The sequence below is a fragment of the Mesoplodon densirostris genome, chromosome 17 (assembly GCF_025265405.1).
Source record: "Mesoplodon densirostris isolate mMesDen1 chromosome 17, mMesDen1 primary haplotype, whole genome shotgun sequence".
NCBI lineage: Eukaryota > Metazoa > Chordata > Mammalia > Artiodactyla > Ziphiidae > Mesoplodon > Mesoplodon densirostris.
Window position 1 is genome coordinate 24,439,100 of NC_082677.1, and position 27,079 is coordinate 24,466,178.

A 27,079-nucleotide genomic window follows, 5' to 3' on the forward strand; every position below is an offset into this window, starting at 1 on the left:
CCAGTGGTTCAGCTGGAGCCAGAACCCTAGACTCCAAATCCCCAGGACACTGCTTTTCCTACTGGTCTGTTAGGGAAAGGCAGAACTCTCTATCCATTCATCCAACCATCTGTCTATCCATCCATCCACCCACCCATCCACCCATTCATTCAAAAAACATTTGCCAAGTGCCCACCACATGCCAGACACTGTTCTAGGGCTGAGGCCACAACAGAGAACAAGACCAACCAAGTCCCAGCTCTCAGGGAGCTTCCTCTCTAGGGAATGAAAAGATAACAAATATATACTTATCTCAGGTGGAAAAGGGGCTAAGAAGGAAAATAAAGCAACATAAGGGGATAAAGAGTGCTGGAAGGTAGTTGCTGTTTCCCACACGAGGTCAAGGACAACCATATTGATAAGATGAAACTGAGCAGAGACTGAATTTGGAGTAAAATTTAGCATACACTTAGAATAAAAGTTAATTGTAAATGGCAGGGACATGGTGAAATACTAACAGAAAATTCCAGAAAAGCTCCTGCGATGTGACCAAGGATGTATGTGGAGGGGAGGCTGGTGGGAACAGGTAAAATAAGAAGGAAGAAGGTGGCTTGAACACCCGAGGAATGCTAATGGTGACAGTCTGCAGGCTGCTCACCTGAGCAGGATGTGACTGCATGAGGAACCCCTTGCACTTACTTCTCCCGTGTGCCTGGTACTTCCAGGGGGTGCCCTTGATGACAGGTCCCTGAAACTGAGGGGTGAACCTGAGCAGAAGTGACCAAAGAATTGAGGAAATGATCCAGATTCTGAGCAGGGATGGAAGTGGAGAGATCAGCAAGAAAAGACCCTAAAAAACCAGCTTATTTGAAACAAGGAATACCCGCAAGAGACTAAGATATGGTTCAAGCAGTCAGGCTAACTGTGTCGCAGGAAGCATTTTGCAAAGTTTTATTTAGGCTTTTTTGTAAGCGGTAGACTGTGCTGCTGCACCACCTAGAGGCTCAAAGTAAGATTGCAGGTTAAGAGAGCAGAGTGGATCATCCATGTTTCTGGACCGGTAGTTTGGGCTTCTGTGGTCCCTTCCCAAAGACTACCTCTTGTTGTGATAAAACGCTATATGCTCCCGGGCTGGTTACCTGTGAACCCCGTGGGAGAGGCTGCAGGATATCTGCAGAAGGGCTGTGCCTCCAGCCCTGCAGCTCTATGACCAGTCCAGCCTGGCTGGGGCGTGCATGGGTACCACTGTTGAGAGCAAGCTGCCAACATGACCGCCTTAGTCCAGAGCTCGAGTATCTCAGTTCCTGTTTCTTCACGCTGAATCACAAGGCAGCTTCCCAGGAGATCAGCATTTCCCCACTCCTGGCTGAGGACCACACTGGCCATGCTGCAGCTATGCCCTTCTTCAGCATTCCCTGGCTAAATGGTGTCCTTTCACCTCCTGGCATTTACTCCTGCTAATGGCTCTGGCTTAAAGCCTCCTCTTCCCCCATCTCCTTCCCTCCCCGCCCCACCTCCCTCCATCCTCTCCCTCAGATCCAGTCGCTTTGCTGGGCAACAGGCACTTCTGGTTAGAACACCAGGGTGGGAGGGGGTAATCTAGCTGTGTCAGGAGGTGGGGTGGGAGTCCAGATGTAGGAATACAGACCAGGAGATTCAAGACAGACATAGAGATAAGACAGGCCATGGAAATAACTTCTCTTTGACTCTCCGTGGATAGCAGTCTCCTCCCTCACCCTCACCCACCCCAACTCTAAAAGGCCGACAAGCAGAAAACCTAGGTAATGTGTATGTTTTCCAGGGGACAATTCAGGAGACACAGAAGAGTTTTCTGACTGGTTTTTCCCCTTAGTCTTCATTTGTGTTTAAACATCATTTTTCTTCAAAGTTGTTTTTGGAAACATTTCAGAAAACACCTAATTAATACACCCCACAGCCCCTTTGAACAAATTCTGTTGAGTAATCTGTTTTGAATGAATTTTTTTCAGTGTGAAATTTTAGAGTGTCATCTAAAGAATGCATATAATTTGAGGAAAAACAATAAATGGAACATCCAGGGACCTACCCCTCATAAACAGAACATTACTGGTACCTTAGAAGGCTCTACTGCATCCTCTCCCTGGCCCCCATCTCCACAGGTAATTCACTATCCGGAATTTTGTATTAATTATTCCCTTATATTTTTATACACATATACACATATTTGACTATAAATGGATGTATGTATTTATACATATGTGCATGTATGTATATATAACAATATGACACAGTCATCACGGGGGATTGATTCCAGAACCCCTGTGGATCTACAAAATCTACAGATGTTCAAGTCCCTTATATAAAATAACATAGCATAGTATTTGCATTTAACCTATGCACATCCTCCTGTATACTTTAAATCATCTCTAGATCACTTATAATACGTAATACAATGTAAATTCTATGTAAATTATTGTAAACACAATGCAAATGTTATATAAATAGCTGTGGACACGTGACAAATTCAAGATTGCTTTTTGGAACTTTTTGGATTTTTTAAAAAATATTTTCAATCTACAGTTGGTTGAATCCGGGGACAAAGAACCCACAAATATGGAGGATCAACTATACAGTTTTGACTGTTTTTGAACTTTCTGTAGATGGACTCACTCGTTTTATTTTTCTGTGTCTTGCTTCTTTTGCTATGTTTTTGCAGTGCATCTGTGTTGAAGTATGTGGCTATCATCCTTCTTCACCATTGTATAAAATTCCACTGAATGAACATATCACAGTTTATACTGTTGATAAATATTGTACATGCCCCTGGTCTTCATAAGCAAGATTTTCTCTCGAGCTTATATCTAACATTGTTGTGTCATAGGGCACACACAAGTCCAACTTAATTAGGTAATAATCATTTTCTAGAGCAGCTGTACTAATTTCACAGATCAGGTTGCCCTGGCAACAAACTAGGATGCTCCTGTGAAGGAAGTTTATTGGGGGGTGGGGTGGTCTCAGGAACACCTGTGAGGGATGAGAGAAGCAAGACTTAGATCTACCATCTTATTTTGTGCTTTTTTGCTGCAACTGTTTTTCTATTCTTTCTTGGCTTCTATTTTCTTTTTCACCACTAGTTTTAAACATATGTAATTTATTTATATTCTGTTACTGATAATCCTAGAAATTTATTTTAGCTTGCTTATTGAATAATTCAGAAAAGTAGATGAATATGTGTCTAGCTTTTCCTAGAAAATTTATTAGGTATGTTATTTTTGCTTGAGGGTTGTTACGTTTTTTTGAAACTGTAAGCGGTTCTTCCATCATTTCCAGAAAATTTCCAACAATTATCTTTTCAGATATTGATCCTGCTCATTCCCTCCCTCTTCTCCTTCTGTTAGTTCTCCTTTCCCTCAACATCACTTAACTTTTCTCTCATATATCACATCTGTGCCTTTCTACACTGCATTCTGGATCATTTTTTCACTTCAAGAATTCTCTCTTAGCTATGACTCTTAAACTCGATCATTGAGGTTTTTCAGCTCAATTATTTTTGTTTTCATTTTTAGAAGTTTCTACCTGTTTTTTAAAAATATTTTCTTGTCTGCTCATTTTTTATTAGATTTCCTGAGATATAATTTTCAGCACACAAAATTCATCTTTTTTTTTTTTTTTTTTTTTTTTGCTGTACGCCGGCCTCTCACTGCTGTGGCCTCTCCCGTTGCGGAGCACAGGCTCCGGACACACAGGCTCCGCGGCCATGGCTCGCGGGCCCAGCCGCTCCGCGGCATGTGGGATCTTCCGGGATCGGGGCACGAACCCGTGTCCCCTGCATCGGCAGGCGGACTCCCAACCACTGCGCCACCAGGGAAGCCCCATCCTTTTAAAATATAAAATTCAGTGGTCTTTGGTTTATTCAGAGTTTTGCAACTATTACCTCTATAAAATTCCAGAACATTTTCACCACCCCAAAAGAAACCCTGTACCCATTAACAGTCACACACTGTTCCCTTGTTGTTTCCCCAGTCCCTGGAAACCACTAACCTACTTTCTGTCACTATGGATTTGCTTATTCTGTACATTATATATAAATTGTGTCATACATATATGACCTCTTGTATCTGCCTTCTTACACTTAGCACAGTGTTTTCAAGGTTCATCCATGTTGTAGCATGTATCACTACTTCATTCCTTTTAATGGTTGAATAATATCCCATTGTATGGATAAACCACATTTTGTTTATCTCTTCATCAGTTGACTGACACTTGAGTTGTTTCTGCTTTGGGACTGTTATGAATAATTCTATAAGCATTCATGTGCAAGCTTTTGTGGAGACCTAAATTTTCATTTCTCTTGAGTATCTCCTTAGGAGTGGAATCATTAAATCATATAACTGCTTTACTTCTTGTGGAACTGTCAGTTTTCAAACTGCGTGCATCATTTTAAATTCCCACCAGCAATGTGGGAATCACGTCCTTGCCAACACTTGTTATTATCTTTTTTTATTTTAGCCATCCCACTGGATGTGAAGAGGTTCTCTGTTCACCTGTAAGCTTCCCTTTGTCTTAAAAAAAAAAAAAAAAGAACTAATACAGCTACTTTATAATCTGTGTCTGACAATACCAACATATGAAGTTTTTCAGCTGGTTTCCACACTGTCATTTCTGCTGATTCATGTTCATGGTTTTGTAATTTTTTTAAGTAAGCTTCTCATTTTTCTTAGAACTTTATCTTTTGGGAATAATTGAAGCCTAGGAAGAACATGGGCTATTCAAGAGGATTTATTTGCCTCTGACAGATGCTGTGGGACATTTACAGAAAAATATTAAACTAAATTCTCAGCTTGAGGCTTTTCAGACCACCCAGGTAGGGTGAATTTAGACTGCAAAAGCTCACGTGAGAGTTAGCTTATCATTCTCAGGGAAGACTTTTTTCCTCGAGTCACTACCAAAGTTTTAGACAGAAAAGTTTTCTTCCAATCCTCAGGGTGGGAGAGTTGTTTCCCCCACGACCCCAAGTTCACTTTTATACTTTGGGCATAGTCTTCACTTTGGCCAGGGCCAAAAGCTCACTGTGATTGTTAACCTTATGCATCAACTTAGCTAGGCCACAGTACCAGATATTTGCTCAAACATGTCCGGAGTAAAGGTATTTTACCTGAAAAGGAATTTTTTAGATGAAATGAACATTTAAATCAGTAGACTGGGGGCTTCCCTGGTGGCACAGTGGTTAAGAATCTGCCTGCCAATGCAGGGGACACGGGTTTGAGCCCTGGTCCAGGAAGATCCCACATACCATGGAGCAACTTAGCCCATATGCCACAACTACTGAGCCTGCGCTCTAGAGCCCACGAGCCACAGCTACTGAGCCCACGTGCCACAACTACTGAAGCCCAAATACCTAGAGCCTGTGCTCCGCAACAAGAGAAGCCACCTCAATGAGAAGCCCACACACCGCAACGAAGAGTAGCCCCCACTCGCCACAACTAGAGAAAGCCCAGGTGCAGCAATGAACACCTAACACAGCCAAAAATAAAAATAAATAAAATACATAAATTTAAATAAATAAATAAATAAATAGACTGAGTAAAGCCGGTGGCACTCCATAATGTGGGTGGGCCTCATCCAGTCAGTTGAAGGTCTTAAGAGAAAGCAGACTGAAGTCCCCCAAGAAAGAGGGAATTCTTCCAGCAGACTAGAGCCACAATATCAGCTCTTCCCTGGGTCTAGAGCCTGCTGCCTGCCCTGCAGATTTTGGACTTGCCAGCCTTCACAGTCATGTGAGCCAATTCTTTAAAATAAATCTTTCGGGCTTCCCTGGTGGCGCAGTGGTTGAGAGTCTGCCTGCCGATGCAGGGGACATGGGTTCGTTCCCCAGTCCAGGAAGATCCCACATGCCACGGAGCGGCTGGGCCCGTGAGCCATGGCCGCTGAACCTGCACACCCGGAGCCTGTGCTCCGCAGCGGGAGAGGCCACAGCAGTGAGAGGCCCGCGTACCGTAAAAAAAAATAAATATAAATAAATAAATAAATAAATAAATCTTTCTCGACAGATGATGAGAGGCAGGTAGATGATAGATAATATAGACACATGTAAATGCAATATAGATAGATATGTGAATGCTATACACACACACACACACACACACACTCTCTCTCTCTCTTACTGGGTTCAGCAAATGCCTTCAAAGCCAAAGTTGACTTCAGGGCCTGCTTACAACTCTGCATTTCTATATTCATTAGGTTTCTGCCTTCATGCCAGCCTATCAACACATTTAGGAAATTTAAAATTATTTTATCCAGGATGTTTGTTTTTAATGGAAGGGTTGGTCATCTACCATACTGGCAAAAATGGAAGTCAGTAAACAAGCTGATTTATTGTGCTTTTCTTTAACTTACCTTACAGACAACTGAATCGTGAAATGTGGCTCATGTCTTGGTGACTCCTATCACCTGATGTTAATGAGTATCTTCCTTTTGCCGGACTCAGTATATTACATCATGTAAATAATTGTATTAATGATTATAACCACACATACTTGATTCAAAATCACTGAGGTGCAAGGTAGATCTTTATGGAATCTCTTACGCCTATGGAGTGTGGGGTTACTTCCCACCAATTGCACTTTCCTAAACATCTTTTAACATTTCACTTTCTTTCCCCACTCCCTTGGAGGACTACTTGCTTCCCCCAAGACCTACCATCTCTCCTTCCTCTTGCAGTGGGGAGGCAGGGTGGAGAGGAAGAGGTCAAAAATAATTGAGAGATTACTCAAGGGTGTTCAACCTGGATGGCCAGATCAATGTTTGGTAGAGTATGTAGGAGAAAGTGTATCTTTGCTGGGGCAGGATGAACTCCACTTTAGATATGCTGAATCAGAAATGACAAGAGGGCAATGAGAAGGTCACCAGACACTTGAAAAAGGAAACCTAGAGTTTGGAAAGGACATTTGTTCTTTTTGCAACATTTTCTTCTCACCACGTTGAGGGACACGGACACCATGAATGAAATAGCCTCTACTGCTGTCAGCTCTGCCAGGCAGAATAAGATTGAAGACAAGGAAAGAAGAAAAAGAGTCAAGCCGAGATAAATACTCTTGCCTGGTTTCTTAAAGCCAATCAGAGACCCTTTTTACATATTGTCCTTCTCCAAGATCTACTTAAAATATTTATATTGTAAAGATTGACAGCTGAACCAGCTTTAGCTCAAAACACCAAATAATTGGAATGCAAAGAAAATACAACTGTGTATCAGTCAGAACAAAGAGCTCTGGTCAAGATATTTCCAGCTAAGGGGCAAGATTCATTGACTAACAAACTTGAAAAGGCCAAAGGTGAGTGTGGAGTTTTGAAAAATGTTTTTGACAAATATTTATGAAATAAGGGAAATTCCCAACATGAAAAATATATGTATGGAAGGAAAAAAACTGGAAGTACACCAACATGTAAATAGTTGTTGTCTCTACGTTATTGCAGGTGATTTTAATTGTCATCTTTCATATTTTGGTATTTAATTATGGTGACACAGTGTAGTGTAATGAGCAGAACTTGGGCTTTGGAGCCTGGCAGACCTGGGCATTACAACTATGCCTGCTGTATAAAAAACTTCACCTCTCGGGCTTCCCTGGTGGCGTAGTGGTTGACAGTCCGCCTGCCAATGCAGGGGACACGGGTTCGTGCCCCAGTCCGGGAAGATCCCACATGCCACAGAGCGGCTGGGCCCGTGAGCCATGGCCGCTGGGCCTGCGCGTCTGGAGCCTGTGCTCCACAACGGGAGAGGCCACAACAGTGAGAGGCCCGCGTACTGCAAAAACAACAACAAAAAAAACAAAAAAAAACCCTTCACCTCTCTGACCCTGAGTTTTCTCACAGGAAAAATAGGAATAATAATGACAAGACTGATGTCTGGATTCAATGACATTAAGTGCTTGCCATAAATAGTAAACAGGATTATTATACGAACAAGTATTGCATTTGTGTGGTTGCTCCTTCTCTCTTTCATTTTCTATTTTAATTATTTTTTTAAACATTGCTTCTTCCCTGTTTCTTTAGAGCTCAATTTCCTTCTTAGGAAAAGTGGTATACACTCCAGTTGTTTTTCTTCTCAGCATAGGTTAAGTGTAAATTCTTTCAGTCTATTCGAAATTACCTTAGTTTTATGTTTACTCTTGAAAAGTAGTTTAGAAGGATACGAATTTCTAGATTTGACTTTTTTTAACCAGCATTTTAAAGTTATTCTCTTTCAGCTTCTAGCATAACTGTCGAGCAGATTACTAATCAAACTATTGTTCTACATTCTCAAAGAGTTAGGAAGCCACAGTTAGTCATTCCTTTCTCCATATAAAATGCCTCATTAAAATATTTAGCTACTATGTCTCTGGTACTCGAACATGCCCGTAGTATCGTTCTATTGAAAAAGGAAAAGTAAATCTGATAGAATCTGCTCTTGGTAAACCTAGGCTGGCTCTCCCTGCTTTCTTCTCTACATACTTAAAAAACTATGCTTTTAACAATTATGATTTGTTTTCTGCTCAGGAGCAATAAACTCACCAAGTCTATAATTTCTAGACTTTCCTTCCCCTCTTTGCGCAATCCTAGAGAAGGCAAGAGTTCCAAGAGTATCATTCAGATTTTCTAAGCACATCAAGTATCTCACCTAAGTCAGTTTGCATCTCAGCCACCTATAGGACCCCAGCGGGCAACACAAATGAGCTAAGTGGAGTATGTCAGGCCAGAGGCAAAAAGAAACAGAAGGACTGGACTAAAGGAGCAATCATTATTCAGCTCCTGGCAAACCGTTGCCACACAGGAGTCCAATCAGTACTCCAGGGCATCCAATGTTTCAAGCAAAGTTGAAATACAAAACCTATTTAAATGTGAAATCTCCTTACTTCTAAGTGTTGGCAATTATTTTTTTATTTTTTTTGTGTGGTACACAGGCCTCTCACTGTTGTGGCCTCTCCCACTGCGGAGCACAGGCTCTGGACGCACAGGCTCAGCGGCCATGGCTCACGGGCCCAGCCGCTCCGCATGTGGAATCCTCCTGGACTGGGGCACGAACCCGTGTCCCCTGCATCGGCAGGTGGACTCTCAACCACTGCGCCACCAGGGAAGCCCATTGGCAATTATTTGAAAAATCAGATTCACATTGGACCAAAGCATAAGCATATCAGTGGGCAGAATTCAGCACACAAGAGTTGAGTTTTAATCTCTTGCTCTAAACTAAGAAATCTAGGTGTCTGTTTAAAAGAAGGGCAGGAGGGAAAACCTAAAAAGTCATATTGGAGGCGCCAATCTTCTCCTGAAAATGTCTCTTATCTATTTATAGATAATATTTATCTATATTATCCTCCTTGCCCCAGAGCACAAAAGTAAAATGAGAGTGAGGTGATTACAAAACTACAAAGGATGGAGAAAAAAAATGTAACCACAACTCCCAAGGAGTAGCCTTCCTGCACTCTTTATTGTTCCTGCTGTAAACGATGCTGCAAAAGGCTCACAGCTTTTTACTTCTTGCATAGTAGCACCAAGAGTGACTTCTTCCATCTTTCATACTTTAAAAAATGTGAGGTAATTCTTCAAGCCCTGTCCCTCACCCCGCTCTCTATCCCAGCTAAAACACAGATCACAAATTATCCCAATTTGCAATGCGCAAAATTGTTTAAATGCATTTGTCACAACTTCCCATTCCTTTTGAAATCGTTTTCCTTTTTGGAATTACAGTCTAAGGAATCTTGCTTACTGTTGCACAGTGTTTTTTTAATTGTTTTCTTGATGACTGGGAGGCACTCGTACCCAAGCCATTATATGCTATCATTATTTCCTAGCATTCTGAAACATTCATGAAAAGCTAGAAAATCATTCTCTAATTCCTAGGCTTAAAGTACTTACAATGAAGTCAAATTCCCTTAGTAATAAACAACCGGCACCTACTTTCAAGTGCCTGATGCTACATAGCATGACAAAGGTCTGATCTCTATATCCTATGGAAGAAGTGCTCAATCCAGGCCAGAGAGTTTCCTAACACGCTCATATTCAAGGCAATCCCAATATTCCATTGATATTTTGCACTAAAATCCACAATAAATTGGGCAAATAGCCTTTCAAGTCATTCTGTCAGCATTCAGAGGCAACTGAATAAGAACTTAAGATACACTACTGTCCTATTAAAAATATTCCTAGCTTCCGTTTTTCTTGAAAACCATGTTAGAAGCACTGAGGTTGTTCAATGAGCCTTCTATCAGAGCAATTCCACTTCGATGCCTTTGTATTTTGGTTCAGTACTGAGTATGTTAACAAGATACTACAGATTGATAACCAAGGCCAGGCATTTCTTAAGTTTATTGGGGAATTCTTAGCTGGGAGAGAAAGATCACAGGCTTAACCAACTGGAAAAAGATAAAAGAACAATTAATTGCACATTATTACAAAAGTAATTTCTGAAATGTTTATTTTGAGCCACTGCTAAAACAAAATTTTAGTCCGTATTTTGGTAAATGAACATATTAAATTATTGAAAAGCAAAAAAAAAAAGTTACTGTTACGCAAGATCTTAATGTAGTAATTCAACACAAACAGCTACAATTACTCAAAGCTGCTTTTGCTCTATATCTGGTATATTAAACAAAAATGTGAATTACTTTTAACACTGCACAAGTAACCAAAGGTAGTAAATCCAGAAATATTAAAACCTGATATTAAATAGTATTCAAACATTTCAACAAAAACAAAACAATGAACTTCTAGAACTATAATTCTACCCATGTGAAAGGAATGTACATGGATGGTTAAAAAAAATAAATAAATAAATAAAGTGACAAGAGTGACCAACACCGTATCTGCATCTTCAGAACAGGAACACAGTGAGTGAGTAAGTGTGTGCAGGGTCTTCTAATAAAAATGAGAAAAAATGCATTTCATTTTAGTACAATTTCATAATTCCCATGGAAGCACTAATCACATGTGCTGGTGACAGGTGGACAGGGTTTTAAGTGGAAAGTATTTTCCCTACACCCTGAATATGGATGCATTACTTTTTTAAAATTCTGTGGAAAGTTTCCCTTGAAAAAACAAAATTTAAAGCAATAGATTGATGGGAAATTGATTATTTTAATTGTGGAAGAATAATATTTGCTAAATAATTAACTAAGAAGACATCTGCATCTAGACTCTGATGATGAGTCAAGGTTAAACTTTGCATTTGGGGAACGTGCATGATATCAAAGTCACGTGGGTAAACTATCTTCCACTTTATACCTGGTGCATTTAATTAACTTCTCCTACCAGTAAAACAAAACCTTTATTTAAGCAAAATGAAAGTATTAGGAATTGAATTAATTCACATCAAATATCTGAAAGGGTAAGTGGAACATTTTTCAAAATATGAAGATGTTATCACATATGTTCACTGAGTGAATATTCTCAAAGATTTTATTACTCCATTAAATTGTGTCACACCATCCAATAGATACTGTAATTTTCTTCCGTGTCATTCCTTTTGTATAAATCAGGAAATATTTTCAAAATCAAAATTACTAACACCCAAAATATAAGTGTAATTTAATCTTGGCTTGGGAAAAGAAGAATATGAAAGAAGTGCTCCATTTCAGTCTGAAACAATGTTCTAAAAACCCCGTCAGAGGCCTCCTTCACTTTCTTTCCACAGATCCTTCAATGGTTCTGAAACTGATAAAACAGAGAATTCAACCCAAAGCACAACACAACTTTAACAGTTCTGAATAAAATATCATATTTCACAAGGGCCAAAGTGTGCAGAATGGCAGTATTACACTGTCATAATATATCTACTTATGCCAAGTATATTTTTAACAAAATAAGACAGCGTCATCCTCAACAAACAGACCTGTTCTGAAGGCTGAGCAACCAAATAGATCTACAACGTCTTTGGAAAAATCACAAAGTGCCTTTAAACAAAGTAAGTTTAGACTGCTCTTGATTAAAAGATACTGTTATAAACTCCAATGTTTTCTCTCTATATACGGAAGCTTAACTCCCGTTTCTTTTCACATCTGCCAACACTTAATATTCTTCTCTACACCCCTGCACTGGACTGATAGAAGTGTGGAGTTCCACTGTGATTAGTACTATGCATGCTAGTGTCTAAGGATTGGTCTGTCAGTCCGCAGTGGCTGAATAAGGGAATTCTGAATACATCACAGCTCCAGATAATGCAAAGAAAACAAAGATATGAGGATAATCTTACCATAAGAGAAATAAACAAACATTTTCAAGTACAGAAAGTTTTACAGAATACATTGTCACTTTAGCTTAAAAGAAATTCAGAACTCAGTTTTGCTGTTAATAAAACCCGTACATACATCGAAGTCAACAAACACAACTTGATAGTTATACACTTGTAAAAATTCAATCTAAGCTTAATAATCAATCAATCTATGTCATAACAACCTGGTTCCTAACATTAAAAAACCCAGTCCAGTGCTGCTGCATATCAAGTTCTGAGAAGCTAAAGACAGAATCAATTCTGGTTATATACATTGCCTGCATTTCTCCACCTTAAAAAAATACCTGAAGAAACTTCAGGAAAATTTATTTTTAAGGCCTGCTCTATTTCTTTATCTTAAATTGAGAAAAACCAAAGCTTACACAGTGTAACCTTGAAATATTTAAATAGATTTTGGTATTTTTCTTAAAAAGCAATAAAATAATTTCTCTACTGTAATTATAATTCAAATTAATGTAAGTGCCCTTATTCCTTGTCCCCTGGTGGGTGCTATGTCTTCTATACTTTGTGCAGCTTCCAGAACAGTCAGTGCTCAAGAAAAAAGAAAATGAAACAGAGCAAAACCAAAGCCTCCAACAAAAAATGATTTACTCTAGGGTTCACAAAATCTGCTAATGGAAGAACCAAAAATTCACACACACATACCCTCACATACAAAACACAATCCTGGTCCTCTATGCAGGTCAACTCGCAGTTACTAAAGACAAGTAGGAGAAAATGCAGAGCCCAGAAAGACTGTATCAGAGGACTTTACAAAACAGTGCAGATACACTTTACTGGGGAAGGGATTCAGGGGAGGGTCCCATTTTTTTCTACAAAAAGCTTATCTTTGCTAAAGTGGGGTGTTTTTTTTCCAAAATCCCAACAGTGAAAATAATTATTGGGCTTCTCTAAATGCATTTCCAAATTAACATTAAGTTTTAAAATGTCAACATGTTTTGCACCTTTATTTTCATTTATAGGATAAATTGGGGACCCAAAAAGAGTGAAAAAGAAATAAAAATTCTTACTGCACAATCTTTGTAGACATTTTATTTTAAAGCACCTTTTTAATGTTAACAGTGGGTTTCTAACAAGAAAAGAGTAAAATAAAAGAGGGCACCAACCACTAGCAAGGTAAAGTTCTCCTTTACGCGCACGCACACGTGCACACACACGCACGCACACACAACACACACACTTGCTTTCATGCCAGAACAACTGGTAACATTAGCAAATAATGTCATTTGATGAAAGGCTGGGGAAACTACCACTTATGATATTTATAGAAACCTAAAACTACTCATGTTTCTAAGAAATTAAATAACTTGGGGGATTCAAAAAGCTACCAATAGCTGAACTATGAAAATAAAATTGACCCTTAAAAATAGGACAAAAGATGTCAGAAAAAAAATTAGCCTCGATGCTATTTTTTGATGTGAGATTTGTTATTAATAGGATACCATTTGCTTGCAAAGGAGCAAAATATAACTCCCTATCCCTGTCACCCACCCTCAGCCACCTCAGTGCAATTTCTAGCAGCACTATTTGGATGCAAAAAGAATGCTGTCAGTGAATGTCCCTGAAAGCCTTCAAATACATGTTCTTAGGGTCTTAACACACTACACATATGTATAGAAGAATAAACGAAGATAATATTTGAGAGATTACAAAAGTTTGAACTATATATACCATGTGATGACACAACGCACTTAAAAAGCTATATTTACCTTCCTCCCAATTCACTTTAAATGTTAATATTCACTATTCAAATTTTACCCTATGCATCTTTATCTGTTCCTTCCTCTCTCAAAACAAATAATAAAATATACTGGTTTGGAGTTTGTTCTATGCATTTTCCAAGAGCCAATCAAACAGGGACTCAGATCTCTCGTTGCTGGACGTCTTCTCCATCTCCTCATAGTATTTAAGCACAGCCTGCAGGAGGTCTCCCACTTTCCAGCCTTTTTCTTGTAATCGTTTTGAAAGCTAGTAAGAAAGAAAGGTAAGTCAAACATCAGATAAAACTAAGAATCCTGGTGTTCGCAGCAAAATACTGTTTCCCAGTTGGAACAAGGTCTTCTCCCCTAAACCACGACTCTGTACACAAATTAAACATTTTTCCTTCCTGGCTTTTATAAGTACTCTCCTCCACAGAATGACACTTTGGGATTGCTGGAGCCAGAATCCCACAAACCTCACCCAGCAGATATACGCCCTCTGTGTGGGCGTATAGAGGCTACATTTCTACAGGAAATTCTTAACCTAACTAAATACATCTGCCATACCCTCAATTAGGAACATAAAATAATAAAGACAATGTCAAGTTTAATAAAAGGATGTGGATTTTCCTTCCACAACACATAGTGTGTTTTTTCCCTGGAATACGCACTCTAGCCTCAACGGAAACATGGCTAAGTTAAGAAATGTTAATGTTTAAAAAAAAAAAACCAAAAAAGTAAATAAATATTAAATATTGTGGTGATCATTTTGCAATATATACCAATATCGAATAAATTATGTTGTACACCTGAAACTAATACGATGTTATCTATCAATTATAGCCCAATTTTTTTAAAGTAAATAAATGCACATTTAATTAAACTATCACCACCAATCAGAACATGTCTTCATTCATCTTTTTTCTACTTAGTTCTGTAAAAACTAATTTTTTGTAATACAAATATGCTTAACCTTTTTAAAAATAGCTTTACTGCAATATAATTAACATACCATACAATCACCCATTTAAAATATACCAGTCAATGGTTTTCATTATATTCACAGAGTTGAATGCAACATCATCACAATCAATATTAGGACACTTTTATCACACCAAAAAAAAGCCCTACCTGTTAATCATCACTCCCCACTCCTCCAAACCCCCTCAACTCTAGACAATCACTAATCTACTTTCAGTCGATAGACTTGCCTATTTTGGCCATTTCACTTTAATGGAATCATAAAATATATGGTCTTCTGTGACCTGGCTTCTTTCATTTAGCATAATGATTTCAAGTCTCCTCCATGGTACAGCATGTCTCTACTTCATTCCTTTTTACTGACAGATAATATTCCACTGCATGGATATTCCACATTTTATTCATCCATTCATCGGTTAATGGACATTTAGGATATTTCCACTTTCGGCCTATTATAACATTGCCATGGACATATGTTTTCATTCCTCTTGGGTATATACTTGGGAGTAGAACTGCTGGGTCATATGATAATGCTGTGTTTAACTTTTGAGGAACTTCAAGAATGTTTTCTTAGGTTACGTGGGGATGAGGTTCCCTTACCCCAGCACCATTACACTCAGCTCTGCCTAAGGACTTCCTTAGCCCTCAGTTTATCCAAGACTAAATGACTTGAAAATGTTTGCCTCCCTAAGGTCAGTTCTAATACTTTCCCTACCCATTCTTTCTCCTTCACAATTCACGTCCTGAGCAACCCTTTCTGTCTTATTTTCTCCTTCTACCTCAAAACAGAAACCTATACTGGAAAAATCCAATAAGTATAAATAAAGACAACAAAATACAAAAAAAAGATTTTACATAATACCTTTTTCACATACTTCTTTCAACAGTATCTTTGTAAGTTCTAAACCAGGAATCAAGAGTAACTTGATTCTTCCTTTTTTGTTATTATTGATCATCTTACATTGGTTATTCTTTGGACTACTCTATATTACATAGTAAGATTAAACCAAAGTTCTGATAAGGAAAATTCTTGGACAAAAACCTTAAGACTGTAAACTAAAAATCTTGACTGATAAGGTAGTTGGGGACTTCCCTGTTGGCACACTGATTACGAATTTACCTGCCAATGCAGGGGACATGGGTTTGACCCCTGATCTGGGAAGATCCCACATCCCGTGGAACAACTAAGCCCATGCGCCACAACTACGGAGCCTGTGCTCTAGAGCCCGCGAGCCACAACTACCGAGCCCGCGCACCACAACTACTGACGCCCACGTGACTAGAGCCCATGCTCCGCAACAAGAAGCCTGCGCACCACAACAAAGAGTAGCTCCTGCTCGCTGCAACTAGAGAAAGCCCGTGCACAGCAACAAAGACCCAACACAGCCAAAAATAAATAAATATATAAATTTATATAAAAACATAAGGTACTTGGCACACAGTAAGTTATCAATAAAAATATCCTATTAGTGCAACGAACCTGAATGTTCTATTATTAGAACCCTATTAAATGCTCAAAGTGAACTATTGTCCCTTATTAAATGTTTAAAGGTTTACTAGCTTTTGCTTATGCCAGCTTCTCATACTAATGAAACTGGATTAACTGAAGAGACACACTAATTACTAAGCACAATTATGAAGCAATTAAATACAAAGAATAACTCTATCTTTTCATATGAATACATGAAATGCTTATTTTTTTAAAAATTTATTTTCTTATTAGTCATCTATTTTATATACATCAGTGTATACATATCAATCCCAATCTCCCAATTCATCCCCCCCCCCCACTGCTTTCCCCACTTGGTGTCCATACATTTGTTCTCTACATCTGTGTATCAATTTCTGCTCTGCAAACCGGTTCATCTGTACCATTTTCTAGGTTCCACATGTATGCGTTAATATACGATATTTGTTTTGCTCTTTCTGACTTACTTCACTCTGTATGACAGTCTCTAGATCCATCCACGTCACTACAAATGACTCAATTTCGTTCCTTTTCACGGCTGAGTAATATTCCATTCTATATACGTGCCATATCTTCTTTATCCATTCGTCTGCCGATGGACATTTAGGTTGCTTCCATGACCTGGCTATTGTAAATAGTGCTGCAATGAACATTGGGGTGCATGTGTCTTTCTGAATTATGGTTTTCTCTGGGTATGTGCTCAGTAGCGGGACTGCTGGGTCATATGGTAATACTATTTTTAGGTCTTTAAGGAACCTCCATACTGTTCTCCATAGTGGCTGTATCAATTTACATTCCCACCAACAGTGCAAGAGGGTTCCCTTTTCTCCACACCCTCTCCAGCATTTGTTGTTTGTAGATTTTCTGATGATGCCCATTCTAACTGGTGTGAGGTGATACCTCATTGTAGTCTGGATTTGCATTTCTCTAATAATTAGTGATAATGAGCAGCTTTTCATATGCTTCTTGGCCATCTGTATGTCTGCTTTGGAGAAATGTCTATTTAGGTCTTCTGCCCATTTTTAGACTGGGTTGTTTGTTTTTTTAATATTGAGCTGAATGAGCTGTTTATATATTTTGGAGATTAATCCTTTGTCCGTTGATTCGTTTGCAAATATTTTCTCCCATGCTGAGGGTTGTCTTTTGGTCTTGTTTATGGTTTCCTTTGCTGTGCAAAAGCTTTTAAAGTTCATTAAGTCCCATTTATTTTTGTTTTTATTTCCATTACTCTAGGAGGTGGAACAGAAAAGATCTTGCTGTGATTTATGTCAGAGAGTGTTCTTCCTATGTTTTCCTCTAAGAGTTTTATAGTGCCCAGTCTTACATTTAGGTCTCTAATCCATTTTGAGTTTATTTTTGTGTATGGTGTTAGGGAGTGTTCTAATTTCATTCTTTTACATGGAGCTGTCCAGTTTTCCCAGCACCACTTATTGAAGAGACTGTCTTTTCTCCATTGTATATCTTTGCCTCCTTTGTCATGGATTAGTTGACCATAGGTTCACGGGTTTATCTCTGGGCTTTCTATCCTGTTCCATTGATCTATATTTCTGTTTTGGGGCCAGTACCATATTGTCTTGATTACTGTAGCTTTGTAGTATAGTCCGAAGTCAGGTAGTCTGATTCCTCCAGCTCTGTTTTTTTCCCTCAAGACTGCTTTGGCTATTCTGGGTCTTTTGTGTCTCCATAGAAATTTTAAGATTTGTTGTTCTAGTTCCGTAAAAAAAATACCATTGGTAATTTGATAGGGATTGCATTGAAACTGTAGATTGCTTTGGTTAGTACAGTCATTTTCAAAATATTGATTCTTCCAATCCAAGAACATGGTATATCTCTCCATCTGTTGGTATCATCTTTCTTTCATCAGTGTCTTATAGTTTTCTGCATACAGGTCTTTTGTCTCCCTAGGTAGGTTTATTCCTAGGTATTTTATTCTTTTTGTTGCAGTGGTAAATGAGAGTGTTTCCTTAATTTCTCTTTCAGATTTTTCATCATTAGTGTATAGGAATGCAAGAGATTTCTGTGCATTTTGTATCTTGCAACTTTACCAAATTCATTGATTAGCTCTAGTAGTTTTCTGGTGGCACGTTTAGGATTCTCTATTTATAGTGTCATATCATCTGCAAACAGTGACAGTTTTACTTCTTCTTTTCCAATTTGTATTTCTTTTTCCTTCCCTGACTGCCGTGGCTAGGACTTCCAAAACTATGTTGAATAATAGTGGTGAGAGTGGACATCCTTGTCTTATTCCTGATCTTAAAGGAAATGCTTTCAGTTTTTCACCATTGAGAATGATGTTTGCTGTGGGTTTGTCGTATATAGCCTTTATTATGTTGAAGTAGGTTCCCTCTATGCCCACTTTCTGGAGAGTTTTTATCATAAATGGGTGTTGAATTTCATCAAAAGCTTTTTCTGCATCTGCACTGAGATGATGATATGGTTTTTATTCTTCAATTTGTTAATATGGTGTATCACATTGACTGATTTGCATATATTGAAGAATCCTTGCATCCCTGGGATAAATCCCACTTGATCATGGTGTATGATCCTTTTAATGTGTTGTTGGATTCTGTTTGCTAGTATGTTGTTGAGGATTTTTGCATCTATATTCATCAATGATATTGGTCTGCAATTTTTTTTTGTAGTATCTGTGTCTGGTTTTGGTATCAGGGTGATGGTGGCCTCATAGAATGAGTTTGGGAGTGTTCCTCCCTCTGCTGCATTTTGGAGGCGTTTGAGAAGGATTGGTATTAGCTCTTCTCTAAATGTTTGATAGAATTCACCTGTGAAGCCATCTGGTCCTGGACTTTTGTTTGTTGGAAGATTTTTAATCACAGTTTCAATTTCATTACTTGTAATTGGTCTATTCATATTTTCTATTTCTTCCTGGTTCAGTCTTAGAATTTGTCCATTCCTTCCAGGTTGTCCATGTTATTGGCATAGAGTTGCTTGTAGTAGTCTCTTAGGATGCTTTGTATTTCTGCAGTGTCTGTTTTAACTTCTCCTTTTTCGTTTCTAATTTTATTGAGTTCTCTTCCTCTTTTTCTTGATGAGTCTGGCTAATGGTTTATCAATTTTGTTTATCTTCTCAAAGAACCAGCTTTTAGTTTTACTGATCTTTGCTACTGTTTTCTTTGTTTTTATTTCATGTATTTCTGCTCTGATCTTTATGATTTCTTTCCTTCTGCTAACTTTGGGTTTTGTTTGTTCTTCTTTCTCTAGTTCCTTTAGGTGAAAGGTTAGATTGTTTGAGATTTTTCTTGTTTTGTGAAGTAGGCTTGTATAGCTATATATTTCTGTCTTAGAACTGCTTTTGCTGCATCCCATAGGTTTTGGATCATCATGTTTTCATTGTCATTTGTCTCCAGGTATTTTTTATTTCCTCTTTGATTTCTTCAGTGATCTCTTGGTTATTTAGTAACTAACATATTGTTTAGCCTCCATGTGTTTGTGTTATTTACGTCTTTTTCCCTGGAATTGATTTCTAATCTCATAGCATTGTGGTCAGAAAAGATGCTTGATATGAAATCAATTTTCTTAAATTTACTGAGGCTTGACTTGTGACCCAAGATGTGATCTATCCTGGAGAATGTTCCATGTGCACTTGGGAAAAAAGTGTAATCTGCTGTTTTTGGATGAAATGTCCTGTAAATATCAATTAAATCTGGTCTATTTTGTCATTTAAAGCTTGTATTTCCTTATTAATTTTCTGTTTGGATGATCTGTCCATTGGTGTAAGTGAGGTATTAAAGTCCCCCACTATTATTGTGTTACTGGCGATTTCCTCTTTTAGAGCTGTTAGCAGTTGCCTTATGTATTGAGGTGCCCCTATGTTGGGTGCATATATATTTATAATTGTTATATCTTCTTCTTGGATTGATCCCTTGATCATTACATAGTGTCCTTCCTTGTCTGTTGTAACATTCTTTATTTTAAAGTCTATTTTATCTGATACTGAGTATTGCTACTCCAGCTTTCTTTTGATTTCCATTTGCATGGAATATCTTTTTCCATCCCCTCACTTTCAGTCTGTATGTGTCCCTAGGTCTCAAGTGGGTCTCTTGTAGACAGCATATATATGGGTCTTGTTTTTGTATCCATTCAGTGAGCCTGTGTCTTTTGGTTGGAGCATTTAATCCGTTCATGTTTAAGGTAATTATCTATATGTATGTTCCTATTACCATTTTCTTAATTGTTTTGGGTTTGTTTTTGTAGGTCCTTTCCTTCTCTTGTGTTTCCCACTTAGAGAAATTCCTTTAGCATTTGTTGTAGAGCTGGTTTCGTGGTGCTGAATTCTCTTAGCTTTTGCTTGTCTGCGAAGCTTTTGATTTCTCCTTCGAATCTGAATGAGATCCTTGCCGGGTAGAGTAATCTTGGTTGTAGGTTCTTCCCTTTCATCACTTTTAAGTATATCATGCCACTCCCTTCTGGCTTGTAGAGTTTCTGCTGAGAAATCAGCTGTTAATCTTATGGGAGTTCCCTTGTATGTTATTTGTCATGTTTCCCTTGCTGCTTTCAGTAATTTTTCTTTGCCTTTAATTTTTGCCAATTTGATGACTATGTGTTTTGGTGTGTTTCTCCTTGGGTTTATCCTGTATGGGATTCTCTGCATTCCCTGGACTTGGGTGGCTATTTCCTTTTCCATGTTGGGGAAGTTTTTGACTATAATCTCTTCAAGTATTTTCTTGGATCCTTTCTCTCTTCTCCTTCTGGGACCCCTATGATGTGAATGCTGTTGCATTTAATGTTGTCCCAGAGGTCTCTTAGGCTGTCTTCATTTCTTTTCATTCTTTTTTCTTTATTCTGTTCCACAGCAGTGAATTCTACCATTCCGTCTTCCAGGTCACTTACCTGTTCTTCTGTTATTACCAGTTCTTACCAGTTATTCTGCTACTGATTCCTTCCAGTGTTAGTTTTCATTTCAGTTATTGTATTGTTCATCTCTGTTTGTTTGTTCTTTAATTCTTCTAGATCTTTGTTAAACATATCTTGCATCTTCTCGATCTTTGCCTCCATTCTTTTTCCGAGGTCCTGGATCATCTTCACTATCATTATTCTGAATTCTTTTTCTGGAAGGTTGCCTATGTCCACTTCATTTAGTTGTTTTTCTGGGGTTTTGTCTTGTTCCTTCATCTCATATATAGCCCTCTGCCTTTTCATCTTGTCTATCTTTCTGTGAATGTGGTTTTTGTTCCACAGGCTGCAGAACTGTAGTTCTTCTCCTGTCTGCCCTCTGGTGGATGAGGCTATCTAAGAGGCTTGTGCAGGTTTCCTGATGGGAGGGACTGGTGGTGGGTAGAGCTGGCTGTTGCTCTGGTGGTCAGAGCTCGGTAAAACTTTAATCCGCTTGTCTGATGATGGTTGGGGTTGGGTTCCCTCCCTGTTGGTTGTCTGGCCTGAGGCGACCCAACACTGGAGCCTACCTGGGCTCTTTGGTGGGGCTAATGGTGGACTCTGGGAGGGGTCACACCAAGGTGTACTTCCCAGAACTTCTGCTGCCAGTAAGACCCTATTTCTAATACGGATTGATTCATTCAGTTCTACATCAGTGACCCAAGCATTACAGAGTGTAAAGACCGTAAGTCATATGACTCATCCTTGCCATGGTTTATTTCCACAAACACTATCACTTGCCCAGAAATAACTATAATTTTGTAAATCTCTTATTTCCCCCAAGTTCTTTATGATTGATTTCCTTCTTTCCAGTGCATTTGACCTGAAGTCATAGGTCCATCCAATCGATAAGACAGGAAACTCATGAAATGCTTATTAAAGGCACCTAACTGAAAATTTTGAATGTGCCAGGCAGTAGATTAAGCATTTTTTTTTACAGTATTTTATTTAATCCTCACAAACCTCTGCAAGGTAAATTCTATACTCATTTCCACAGTACAGATAAAGAAACTGAGACTGGTGAACTTACCCAAGGTTACACTGCTAGAGAGTGGCGGAGCTGATACCTGAGCCCAACCACTGGACTCTATTACCTGAGCATTTACCCACTTTCTATCAACCATGTGACACAGAACATCATATACCATGTCCTCACAACCATCCTAATAGGGTAGGTACTTACTTGTATAAACTCCTTCTTTGCAGAGTCATGAAAATAAAGTTCTGCAACTTCGGCCTCAGAGGCAACGAGCCACTGAAGAATAATCCTTAGCTGGGGGTCTACTGTGCATGGCTCCGTGTCAACATTCGTAATTAGCAGAGTATTTCCATCTTGCTCTGAACCTAATATTTAAATTGAAATGATATGAAGTGAAACTCATCAATTCAACTCTCAGTGCTCTGCTTTCCAAGGACATAAAAGCATTTTCCGTTTGTTAAGATTCCAAGGAATTCTGGAAAAAAATTCATCTTTTCTTAATTGTACCATAACATCAACTAAAGCATTACTTTGAAAATGCAAAATAATACTAAAACAAAGGAACAGCTTTGATCATTTGTGACAGCACAAATGCAGAACTCTGAGGTATTGAATTCAAGAACCAATTCACAAATACCATAATTTGTGTCAAAATATAATCTATAAAAAAGAAAAAAAGGAAAATGCTACAATTACAATCAAAATATAAATAAAACACAAATAAAAACCTCAAATAAATATATTAAATGGACTTTAAGAAAGCTTTCTGAACTAAGAGAAAAAGCAGCAGCAGTGACGCTTGTATTGCACATATTACATCCTAAGTATTGTTTTAATCTCTTTACGTATACAAACTCCTTTAATCCTCACAAGCACCCTGTGAGGAGGGAACTGCTATCATCTCATTTTACAGGTGAGGAATCTGAGGCAGAGAGAGATCCAGAGTCTCACAGCCAGAAATGGCTGAGCCAGGAAATAAACACAGGCGGTCTGGCTCCATGCTCTTAATCACTTCACTCTTTAGGCAAAATATGAAAAAAAAAAAAAAGTCACATGCAACCACTTATCTCCCAAAAGCTAAACCAGGGAATTTTCTGGTACATCCCTATTATAAATAAGACACTGTTCTCAAGTTTATTTTTTAATGAAAATTATGATTTCAACATAAAGAAGATGAATCCTTGTTGACCATAAAACTAATGCCCATGGACCAGTATCGTGTGTTTAACACTGCTGCTTAGTGGTGGGCCTCCCACACAAGAGGCCAGCAGTGGGGCATGCTGGCAGACAGGGCACCAATTTGCAGCAGTAATGGACATTTGTTGGTGAATGTCCCTGATTCTTTTTTTACAGTTTGCAGGGCATTCTAGACCACTACTAATCATTTTTAGGATTCATATTGACCCCAAAGATTTTTCATTTAAAAAAATTGGTCCACACTATTCTCTTAGAATAAATGTATTATCATTTCCCTCCTCTCTCCCCTCTTTCAGTCAAAAACGGGTCTGGTAGACGATGGTACCAGACAGTCTTTGGGCCATTCTGTAAATTCTGCAGAGGTCATGGGGTTCAAGTGTTCTCTGTACCATTGGATTTCTCAGTTCAGTGTTCCTGGTTGCCTGGCCTAAGAATGACTTGTCTTTGTAGAGGTTACTCAACCCTAGCGAAAAGAGAAAGAACTGACATCCTGCAATTACAAACAATAACAAAAAAAATGAAGCTTTTTGCCTTAGGATTTCCATAATTTTGAATCATTTATAAATATACATCAATCCATCTCCTAATTTACCAATTTCTAATTTAACAAATTTGAAAGTTAGCTACAATTTTCTATATAATGAGAGATGACTATAATCTCTAAAGCTGAGTAATGACATACCTACATATAATTAACCTCACAGTTTATAACTAGTTACAAAAAAAATACTGAACAGCCTGTGACCAATGGTATCTAGTATTTATATCTTTGAAACCACGTTCATTAAAGGAAGAAACGAATATTTTCTTCAAATATATGTGTGAGTGTAAGACTGGAATTGAGGGAAGGAAGAATCGATTTTAAAATATCTTTTTTATTTTTACTTATTGATTTATGTAAGGTTGACAGCAAAACAAACTGACATGTGATATGATAATAAGTTATATCTCATAATGTAAGAATTTTATATTTTGAAAAAGATAATTACATGAAGAGATTATCATGAATTTCTCTCTCAAATAATTGAATAATTCTTTTAAAGTAGTTCAGTCTTTACACTGATGAGTACTTCCTTAGTTTAGCAATCAAATAACACAAACTGCTCAGCAAAGGATCTGACACTGGTTGGATTAGTCAAGAATACCTTGATTTGGAATATTTCTTCATCTTTCAATTCCTTTATTTTATTATCTGTACAATAAGAAATTTGGACAAGAACTTCTCTTGGGTCTACTCTAGTTACAAACTTTTGTAATTTTAATGGAAAACAATTTAAAAATAAATCAAAGTTTTTTCTAACAAATATTATTTCAAGTTACATTGAATAGTTTAAATGAATAATATTGTATTGAAGGGGGCTTCCCTGGTGGCACAGTGGTTGAGAGTCCGCCTGCCGATGCAGGGGACGCAGGTTCGTGCCCCGGTCCTGGAAGATCCCACGTGCCACGGAGCGGCTGGGCCCGTGAGCCATGGCCACTGAGCCTGCGCGTCCGGAGCCTGTGCTCCGCAACAGGAGAGGCCACAGCAGTGAGAGGCCCGCGTACCGCAAAAAAAAAAAAAAAAAAAAAAAAAAAAAAAAATTGTATTGAAGGGATCCCAAAAGACATTAATAACCAAAAGGGAAGGGAAAAAATACCACTGTGAAATGTAAAATGATTTTTTCTCAGTTATTATTAGAAGTCTTCAGTTAGTATTTCCCATTTAATCTGACTTTATATAGGTTATTATAAATGTCTTTTATTTTTGTATGTCTGTATTGCTTAATATTCCAAGTCTAGTAAAATCTTATAGCAAATAAATCAATGAATTTAAACAAAACAAAACAAAAAAGAATACCCTGGTTTGTAATGTAAAAACCCTGATTTGTAACAGCCCAGCGCCTCTCTGATGAAAATGTACAAACACAAACATTAAAGACTTCTCTAAAGAACCTTATAAAAAAACATGCAAACACTTTGAAAAAACAAATTGTCAGTGAGTTACCTTCTACATCATCCTCATGCTCTTCATCTTTATCATCCGGCCCATCACTTATCGAATGAAGTAGCAGAAGCAGTTAAAAAAAAAAAAAAAAAAAAAAAAAAAAAGCTTTAATTAATAATGGTACTAAAGCCAATTCTTAAAACGTGGTAAAAAATGAATGATACAATATGACATATGATATTTAAAAAGGGGAGAGATGACAATAAAAAGGAAGCTTTGCTTCTCACACCATTTCATGTTAAAATCTCAATTGCAAATGATGCCTAAAGGTAAGTTATCAGTAACTGAGAAGTTCTACCTGACCATGATATCTATACAGTGTCAAGTAATTACATAATAAAATTTAATTTAAAATAATTTAAAGCCAAAATATTCTAATTTGGTTTTAGATAACACAGCATCTGAATATTGCAGAATGCCATGTATAATTATTAATGCTTCTTCTGATGCCATTTGTATATTTTTTAACATAGTAAAAACACATTTTTTCTATACCTTTCTTATAAATAAAACTGCAAACAAAAACAAAAAACCAAAACAAAACAACAGAAATCCTGTAGGAAGCAAGCTCTTTTTAATGAAACAGTAACTAGTAGAATGAAAAATAACAAGCAGTGCAACACATGCATAGAATTAACACATTTTGCAATTAGATGTCAGTCACATCTTAGCATAGTTGAATTTTTTCATTAGATGTAAATTTATCAAGCAGAATCATGTCAAAATATAGGAGAAAAGCAGGTTGATACACATTGGCACTGTAACCCACATTTTTTAAAGAATATGACATCATGCATTAGTGGTGAAAGACTCATCAGTGTTTAGGTTTCTGGACTGGACCAACCTGTCTGATGTTGGAAAGGATAAATTGTCCTCATACAAATCTCCTTCTAAAGCAAGACTGCTCCAGCTACTGCTGTTACCATTACTGCCAGAGGAAGAAAAGAACAGAGCTGAACTAGCAAATGAATGGTAAAGACGACCCTGGTTTTCCTTGGAACAGCATACGTCAGTGGCAACTGCGGACGTTCTGAAGCTGCCACAGTGGGTGCAGCATCTGTGGAGTTACGTAAAGACCATCGCTGCTACTGTACAAGGTATTTGACAGTTTCAGAGATTTGGGAGTTTTCTTACTTGTCCTCAAAAGTTCATGAAAATTATTCTAAATGTGTATTTATTTTACAGATTAAGACAATGACTTTTAGGACAGTAAATGAATGCATGAACTAAGAAGTTTCACAATGAAATTACTGTCTATGGCAAAGCTTAGGATATAATTTGTTGAAAGCCAATGCTCTTCAGTTTGGATAAAGTTTAAAAACAAAAAAACCACAGGTTAACATTTTCTCAAGTGTTTAGATAGTGCAAACAGTGATGGGCCAGGGTGGTGGTGGAGGATGGGGAAAGGGATGGGATGGCAGACACCAAAACACAGTCCCAAATAGACCTTTTCTAACTACTGGGAGAAAAGCTGTCTTCTGATTTTAAAATACTCTTATTATGTTAATTACCTTCATCTCATTAATTATGTATAATTCAGTAGGTGGCAAATAATATACATTTTCTTCAGAATATTGAATAACCAAGGTATAATCAAGCATTACACTTGTCTGATCAGCCAGTCACTGACGCCGCACAGATACCTTCTCACGCTACCTAATCA

The 27,079-nt window shown here is 37.9% G+C and overlaps 1 protein-coding gene across 5 annotated transcripts in view; it reads right to left on the reverse strand.

The window, feature by feature from the left end:
- Positions 1-13,236: 13,236 nt before the first annotated feature.
- AKAP11 (A-kinase anchoring protein 11) overlaps positions 13,237-27,079 on the reverse strand; it is a 47,248-nt gene continuing 33,405 nt past the window's right edge. For 4 of the 5 annotated variants that reach the window (XM_060079809.1, XM_060079808.1, XM_060079806.1 and 1 more), the window contains 4 exons: positions 26,261-26,344; positions 25,417-25,463; positions 22,440-22,600; positions 13,237-14,185 (listed from right to left, as the gene is read on the reverse strand). In XM_060079809.1, coding sequence (XP_059935792.1) covers positions 14,045-14,185; positions 22,440-22,600; positions 25,417-25,463; positions 26,261-26,344 — 433 coding nt within the window. In that variant the 3' untranslated portion in view covers positions 13,237-14,044. The remainder of the gene's footprint in view (positions 14,186-22,439; positions 22,601-25,416; positions 25,464-26,260; positions 26,345-27,079) is intronic. The other variant, XM_060079810.1, reaches the window with a different exon arrangement.